This window comes from Bemisia tabaci, chromosome 5 (assembly GCF_918797505.1).
Source record: "Bemisia tabaci chromosome 5, PGI_BMITA_v3".
NCBI lineage: Eukaryota > Metazoa > Arthropoda > Insecta > Hemiptera > Aleyrodidae > Bemisia > Bemisia tabaci.
This window is the reverse complement of record NC_092797.1, coordinates 11924013-11932144: the sequence shown is the minus strand read 5'-3', so window position 1 is coordinate 11932144 and position 8132 is coordinate 11924013. Positions and strand designations below refer to the sequence as shown.

At 37.3% G+C, this 8132-nt stretch overlaps 1 protein-coding gene across 1 annotated transcript; it reads left to right on the top strand.

Moving 5' to 3' along the window:
* Positions 1–197: 197 nt before the first annotated feature.
* Dhdds (Dehydrodolichyl diphosphate synthase subunit) lies at positions 198–4896 on the top strand. The gene is made up of 5 exons (XM_019058795.2): positions 198–882; positions 2004–2165; positions 2508–2656; positions 3538–3722; positions 4529–4896. Exons 1-5 carry the CDS (start codon positions 722–724, stop codon positions 4751–4753), a joined length of 882 nt encoding a protein of 293 aa, XP_018914340.1. The 5' UTR covers positions 198–721; the 3' UTR covers positions 4754–4896.
* Positions 4897–8132: the final 3236 nt, after the last annotated feature.

The following is an 8132-nucleotide window of genomic DNA, read 5'->3' as shown; positions in this document are numbered from 1 at the left end:
GGTAAAAAGTGTATCGATGATATCTAGGTAATATTTTTTACCAAGAACATTTTTAAAAGTAAATGATCTGTTTGTAATGATCTCGCTGCACTCTTAAGTCATGATTGAGAGCAAAAATTTCCACATGTTCACGTGCATTCATCCGCGCATGGCGAGGGACTATCTTACACATCCCCATTGTTATGAATCCAATTTTGGGAGCTTCCGTGACTAACTCCAAAGTTTCAACCGTTTTTTTTTTATCGTATCTCGAAATTATCGTGTTGATAGGAATTTTTACCCTACCTTGTTAAAAGTATCATTATCTAGTTATTTTTTCCACGTTACGATGTTGGTGTTCCACGCATCAATTCCTATTCTAGTGCCACCGTGATAACGTCTTATCAGTTATCAGTTTCAGTTTACTATTTTCGTTCGGACTTGTATGTACTCGTTTTTCAAGAAACCTGAGGCGGAATCACTATCGTGTTCTCCTAAGTTATGGAGGATTAAAACCGTGCTTGTGTATGCGACCGTTCGAATTATTTCCCGAATAAATTACCGGCGTCGTGGGCGGTAACTTGTAGATGGGTTGTGGTGTTAATTATGCATGTTTTGGCCACGTTTGTACTACACCCGTAGTTATCAATGAATTCTTAAACTACTGTCATTCGTGCCCAAATTCGTCAACCTTATTTAGTTTAATTTCAAGCCATTTTGCATATTAGTAGTTATTAGAATTATGTCATGGATCCGAGACTGCTCTTTGAATGCATTTCAATCTTTCTGCGCCAGAGTTTTAAGATGCGGTCCAATCCCAAACCATGTCGCTTTTATAATGGATGGCAATCGAAGATATGCTAAGAAGAAAAATGTTCAGAAGGTGAAAGGCCACTCTATGGGGTAAGTAGTAAGTTAGCGCTTTTTATTTCCTATTCTCGAGAGTTACGTTTGCACCCATTCCGTAACTCGCTACACTTTTCGTCACTCAAGTAGATAATCATTTTGTGAAGTCGATCAATTCACATACCTAAGTATATTGACGTGGCAGCGTTTTCTTTCGTCAATGCGCTGCCATCCTTGGGCAGCAGTAGCGCATCTATCCGCAAACGGAACGTAAACAACAACCAACTTATCTGACAGAAGCCCCAAGATACAATTGCCATCTAAATATCTGTCGCGCTGAAAGATTAACAAACGATCAGCAGAGGAAGAACCACAATTCCATGCCTACATATTTCTTTTCAGCATTTTTTTTATATTATTCAACTATTCATCCAGTTGCATCATCTGTGTCCTTAGACGGATTATGCCTCACAAACTTGATTTTTTTTCATCAGGTTCCCAGATAGGCTGCTTGTAATGTCATGTTCATTACAAAAGGCACATCTAAATAAGCCCTCTATTGGATCTACGTCTTTCTCTCAGAACAGGTCTCTTTATCAGATCAATTAAAATGTCATTTAAAATTCGCTGGAGCAGAATTGATAGCTGTATTGCAATGCTGCCAACCTTGACAACAATTTTTCTAATTTCTCCAATTTTCCGAGTTTATTAATCTAAGTGCAGTTAATCCTCCTCCTTCCCCTCCCCCCCCCCCCTTGCTACCACTGAAAAGTTGTGATCCCACTTGGCTGCCTGGTACCATTGAACTCCGTGGATGAGGAAAGGCCTGGGTCCTCAGTGAGGACTCCTGAAATATTTCTTTATATCTTCCTTTGCCATTGAATTTTTTTGAGAGAATTCTTCGCGAAAGTTTTGAAAATTGCCGTGGTTGTCTTCAAAACAGAAAACAATATCCAAGAATCCTAGAATGAACATAAGAAAGGAGGTGAATATGACATTAAAACAAATTATTAAGTTTTATGGCATGCTTGAGTCAGCACATGAAACAATTCTGAAATTTAATTAAAGCGCCCCACAAGTGATTTAAGTACAATTAAGAAGACTGACTTCATATCATTTTTCAGGAATTTATTGTGAACGTTACCTCATGCTCATGTGCCGCTTTTATCTCTTTGCAGGTTCGATAAACTAGCTGAAACATTGCAATGGTGCTTGGAACTAGGTATTTATGAAGTCACCGTGTACGCCTTCAGTATAGAAAATTTCAAGAGAACCGCTGAAGAAGTATCGTCACTCTTCGAGCTGATGAGAGAAAAATTCAATCGACTTCTTGAGGAGGAGTTAGTATTTTTTTTATTTTTAGTCGATTTATTTATTGGATACTCCGCTTGGAATGCATGTTGATTAAATAGTATCTGTGCCTCTTAATTTTGATTGGTGAGACTCCACAGCCCCACAAATGACTCATTTTGATCATGGACACCAAGCTAAAGATTCATCACCTTTCCTTCTCTGGGCTCTAAAAAAATGAAAAAAAATAAATAGGTAAAATAAAAAAAAAAAATTCAACGCCCTCCTCAAAAATGGAAGTTTTTTTTTCAGAAAATGTATGGAAGTTTGGAGGTAATGGGAAAAACTGTGTTACGTACTTAGAAAATCTAATCTTATTTTCCTTTTTTCAGGGATAAGCTAATGGAACAAGGAGTTTGTATTAGGGTCATAGGTAATCTCACATTGCTTCCTGCAGATCTGGTAACATTAATTGCAAAAGCAGTTCTTCTCACCAAAGACAACTCTAGAGCATTTTTAAACGTCGCAATTTCTTACACATGTATGTATGATTCATCGCATCTTAATTTTTTAATTAGTTTTATAAGATATTGGAACTCTCAATTCATTTCCAAGGGTACAGAAAATGCCCAATCAGTTATCCCCCCCCCCACCCTCCTAGAGCGCCTGAAAATTTGGGGAAGCCCCATAAATTGTGGAAGGAGGGAACATTTTTGAGGGCCAAAAGTTGAATGTTTTGTTTCTTGAAAGTGGTTTGAAATTTTGTAGAGAGCCAATAAGAACAGTGTGGGAAACTGGCTAACAGGTGTAAGAAAATGTGGAAGTTTGAAAGATTCTGAACTTCTGGCGGTTTTTAATGCCCCTACCAGTAACCCTATTTTTAGTTGCCTTTTGCGATACAGGGAAATGGCTTTAGGTAGCAAATGTTTTCAGATGAAAACTCAAATTACTATTTTTCAACGGAACTCAACAAAATGAACCAATTGGTATTTTTCTAAAGAGCCCATGTGCCAAAATCAGAATTAAAAAAAAAAAAAAAAAAAAAAAAAAAAAAAACAGGGAAAACTGTGCTGTTTAGTGTACGCTCAATCTTTTGAACCCAATATGTGTATGTGTTCAAAGAATACCTTCTGAAACTGGTCTCAGAAGATTGAACGCACGCCAAATGACACTCATTTTTTATTTTGTCCAGATCTGTTTTCATCTGGAGGATGGTCTTTAAATTTAAGGAATTTTAACATAAAAAAAGTTAACAATCATAATTTTGACCTCAATAATGTACCTACTTTCATTTACCCAGGAAGTTTTGATGGACTGTCAAGAGAAATTTTTTTCTCGGTCCTCGTAAATTACAAGAGCTTGATTTTATCTCGCTGATATTTAGTTCAATTATAATTGTGATTTTTTTGTTTCTCTCTAAAGCTCAAGATGAAATGTGTGAAGCAGCCAAGCTAATCATAGATGGTGTTCATAAGAATTTAATCACTGTAGAAGATATAACTATTGAATTATTTAGCAGGTGTCTGTATACCAGCCAATCACCAGACCCTGAGCTACTTATCAGAACCTCTGGGGAAACCAGGCTGAGTGATTTTTTACTTTGGCAGGTAAATAATTGAATCTTCTAACTTTACTCCATTAAATCAGTAGTTTTGAACTCAGGAATTTAAAAAGTCTGAACTGACAGAAACAATTTAATTGCTGGCACTCTTACGCTAGAATTGTCTGGCAAAAAAATATTTTGAAATTTGTGTGAATTCCTCCGACTTGTTTCCGATTCTGTATCCTGCTTGATGTGTACTATTTTGATGCAGCCACTTGACATGCACCGCATTCAAGAGAACCTAGAGCGAAAAATCATGGCCATTCTCATTTGCCGGAACGTATCCACTCTTGTAGATTAATTTTTTTTAAAAATGTTAATCGTGAAAGATAAATAATAAAGTTAGTCATGAAAAACACTAGTATCACATTGTGAAGTAAATAAAAGATTTAATAATTTACAGCAGTTATACACACTGAAAAGTGTTTTTTTCTCTCTCAATTTCCCCTCTCTTCTTCTCTACCTCTCCTGAGCAAAGAGTCAAATGTTACGGATTGAGTTTTAATATTATATATCGTGGCTCTGTCCAACCTCTATAGCTAATGTAAGGTCTCTTAATCATTGTTTCCAAAATAAGAGCTGAGCTTGTGTTACAACTTCTCTTAAGACTTTCTAGGTTGTGTGCATGCACAAGAGTTTAAGCAAAGTGATGTGTAATATATCTAGAAATTCAGTGCAGCTCTTAATTTTTAAATCAAAAAATTATGAATGTAATTTTTTTTATTTTTAAAACAAGGTTTTACCTATTTCTAAATTTTTGTCTTTTTGTGTAGATATTTTACTGTAGTTTTGTACTTCTTTTGTTGCCAGGTATCAAACAGCTATTTGCATTTTACGGACGTTTTGTGGCCCGAATTCTCTGCATGGCATTTATTCTGGGCCGTATTCCTTTATCAGCGACATTGTGACAGCTTGCCAAAAGACAATACTAGCCATGTCTGTGAAAACGAGAATTCTAGGGTAGATAAATTTATTAAATCTATTGAAGACAAAAGGTTGGAATTTTTAAAGAGTGCTGTCTCTAGTGTTGTGTAACATAGGCTGTTTTGTTCCTTCCTTCTTTTTAAAAGTTTATTTTTTATCTCTGAAACTTAAAGTTGATATTCATTCCGTTGTTGTTTTATGAAGACTTTATTTTTATTATTAAAGTTTTTTCGTAAAAAAGTTTGCAAACTGTATTTTTTGTTATGATTCTTGTCTTCCATCAACAGTTGAACCATTTGATTCTAAAGAGAACTTGATAAAACAGTTATTTAACCCTGTATGGCGTGTTGCTACTTATTCGTAACAATGCATTTTCTGGTTCTTTAATAAATTAAATTACTCCTCTATAGCATGCTGTTGCAAATTTTTATTAGTTTTTTGAAGTGATCACCAAAATGAAATTTTGAGAAGAAATTGAGACTTGTATGTTTTTTCGAAAGCTTAACATAGATTTTTGTGACAAAACAAAGAGATTTGTGTTATCCAGGATCCAAAATTAATGCTTGCCATAGAGGGTGAAGGAATCAGCAAATGCAGGAAGTGTAATGAGAATGAAATCATCCTCGTCTAATCCAATTTAAAATCATAACAGAAAAATCCAGATATTTTTACAGGACAGATATCCTAACCCTTGTAGCAAAGGGTTCTACTCGGGAGAAGGAGCCAGCTCATTAAATTCGTCACAGTCACGGTATTTAAGCGGTAGAATGAAAGTAGAATGCTGGTAGCACTGGATCAAGAGCACAGCTGTCATCGGTTGGACCCTCATTGACTCTCTCTTACGATTCTGCTATCCGAACTCGAACTGCATGCTCCCGATCGCGTGCAGTTGGGGCCTGAGTCCGTCCCGTACCCCCCTCCGATTTGTATTGTCTCGCTTTTTACCTGAGGTCCTGTCGGTAGTTTTGCATCGGATGAAACTGAAGGAGATTCTTAGGGGATGAAAAACTCTCCAAGACAGGGCACAGGATTTTAAATTAAAAACCAATCAACTTTTTACGGAAATAGTTCATAGGTACTTTTCCTTTGATATATTTCCGGGGAAAAAAAAATTGATCTTTCGAAAAGTAGCAAAGCGTGAGACGTTAGAATATCATTAAAACAGTTGTGACCAGTATATTAAAATATATTTATATCTATTCCTTCAGTTTGATACCACTTGGATTAAAAAAGGATTCCTGTCTCTGACTAATTTTAAATACAAGTTTGTGCTATTTTTCGCTATATTCAAATAGGTGATTTTTTGATCTAGCTAAAATGGGAGTTCTTCACCGCATATTTACATATCGTATTTTACCGCACAAACCCACTTTGCCCGCGTCCAGGGGCCCAAATACCTCAGTATTTTGTTTCTTCTTTAATCTACTCTCAGTGTTAACTTTTCAACCATTTTTGGACACAGTATTTTTCCTTTTCAAAGGGTATCCCGGGATAAGCATGTCAAAATGCCCTTGTGAACGGATTTTTATTTTAACCATTTTAAGTCATCAAGGGTGTCCTAAAACTTAGGTTTTGGGGAATTTTAGCCCCCCAACCCCCCCCCCCCCCCCTCAGACCCCCAAAAACCGCTTTTTGGGGCTATTTTTGACTATGCTAACGTCTTTTCCTCATAACTTTCGTAATTTTCGTTAGAATTGAACCAAAATTTGTCAGAATCTACATCAATTAGCTTAGTTTTTGTAGAAAAAAATTCATTATCATCGGATAATATTTTAGCTTCTAAAAAAATTCGTAAAATTTTTTAAAAAAATCATTTTTTTCCTTTTTTCGCGCTAGGTGACGTATGGAAACGAGGACACAAACAAAAATTGCCTCTTTTCTTAAGTTATACATCCAATAAGATACAGAAAAAATTTCGTGTTGATCGGAGTGGTGCGCCATACTTAAAAACGCAATTTTCTAACCTCAAAACGGCCAAAATGCCACCATAGCCTCCTTTGATGACTAGGCGTGGAGAAATATGTAGAGAGAAACATCCGGTTTTATCGTCTCACCTCTTAAGTGATCCACTTAAGTACCTTGAGCCAAAATTTCGAGTCGATCAGAGTGGTGCGCAACACCCAAGCACGCAATTTTCTAACCTCAAAACGGTCATATTGCCCATTTCGGCACCAATTATCACTCCGTGTCAAAAAATAAGAAGAGGGACATCCGGTTTTATCATCTCACCTCTTAAGTGATCCACTTAAGTACCTTGAGCCAAAATTTCGAGTCGATCGGAGTGGTGCGCAACACCCAAACACGCAATTTTCTAACCTCAAAACGGCCAAATTGCCCATTTCGGCTGAATTCGGAACCCATTATCACTCCGTGTCAAAAAATAAGAAGAGGGACATCCGGTTTTATCATCTCACCTCTTAAGTGATCCACTTAAGTACCTTGAGCCAAAATTTCGAGTTGATCAGAGTGGTGCGCAACACCCAAGCACACAATTTTCTAACCTCAAAACGGCCAAATTGCTCATTTCGGGTGATTTCGGCACCCATTATCACTCCGAGTCAAAAAATAAGAAGAGGGACATCCGATATTATAGTCCTACCTCATAAATTAGACACTTTAAGTACATTTAGTCGAAATTTCGTGTCGATCAGAGTGGTGCGCAACACCCGAACACGCCGTTTTCTTGTTAATTTAGTTACTAGAATTTGCCAGTACTCAGTGCACTACTATGTATTATTGAAGTTTGGAGGAGGAAACGCTTCTTCGTGGGGGATGAGCGAGCATCCCTACTGTCATATAATTCCTGGGAGTTCAGAGGTTTCGCTGAGTGATCGGGTCTGCTACGCGGTAGGGTGCCAAAATGAACTTTGAAATGTGCATCATGCACTTTTCAAGCGGGCTCGTCGCTGACATACAGTGATAATGAATGCCAAAATGAGAATTTTGGGAGGTTTCAGGTTAGAATACGGCGTGTTCCGGTGTCGCGCACCACTCTGATTGACACGAAATTTCAAGTAAATGTACTTATGTGTCTAATTTATGAGGTAGGACAATAATATGGGATGTCCCTCTTCTTATTTTTTGACACGGAGTGATAATGGGCTCCGAATTCAGCCGAAATGGGCAATTTGGCCGTTTTGAGGTTAGAAAATTGCGTGTTTGGGTGTTGCGCACCACTCTGATCGACACGAAATTTCGACTAAATGTACTTATTTGTCTAATTTATGAGGTAGGACAATAATATCGGATGTCCCACTTCTTATTTTTGACACGGAGTGATAATGGGTTCCGAATTCAGTCGAAATGGGCAATTTGGCCGTTTTGAGGTTAGAAAATTGCGTGTTTGGGTGTTGCGCACCACTCCGATCGACTCGAAATTTTGGCTCAAGGTACTTAAGTGGATCACTTAAGAGGTGAGATGATTAAACTGGATGTCCCTCTTCTTATTTTTTGACACGGAGTGATAATTGGTGCCGAAATGGGCAATATG

Bases quoted from the DNA above. Each gene is read 5' to 3' on its own strand.
- Dhdds (XM_019058795.2), top strand. From the start codon at position 722: ATGTCATGGATCCGAGACTGCTCTTTGAATGCATTTCAATCTTTCTGC. The intron at 2,166-2,507 runs GTTAGTATTTTT...TCCTTTTTTCAG, and splicing joins AATCGACTTCTTGAGGAGGA to GGATAAGCTAATGGAACAAG. The intron at 2,657-3,537 runs GTATGTATGATT...TTCTCTCTAAAG, and splicing joins CGTCGCAATTTCTTACACAT to CTCAAGATGAAATGTGTGAA.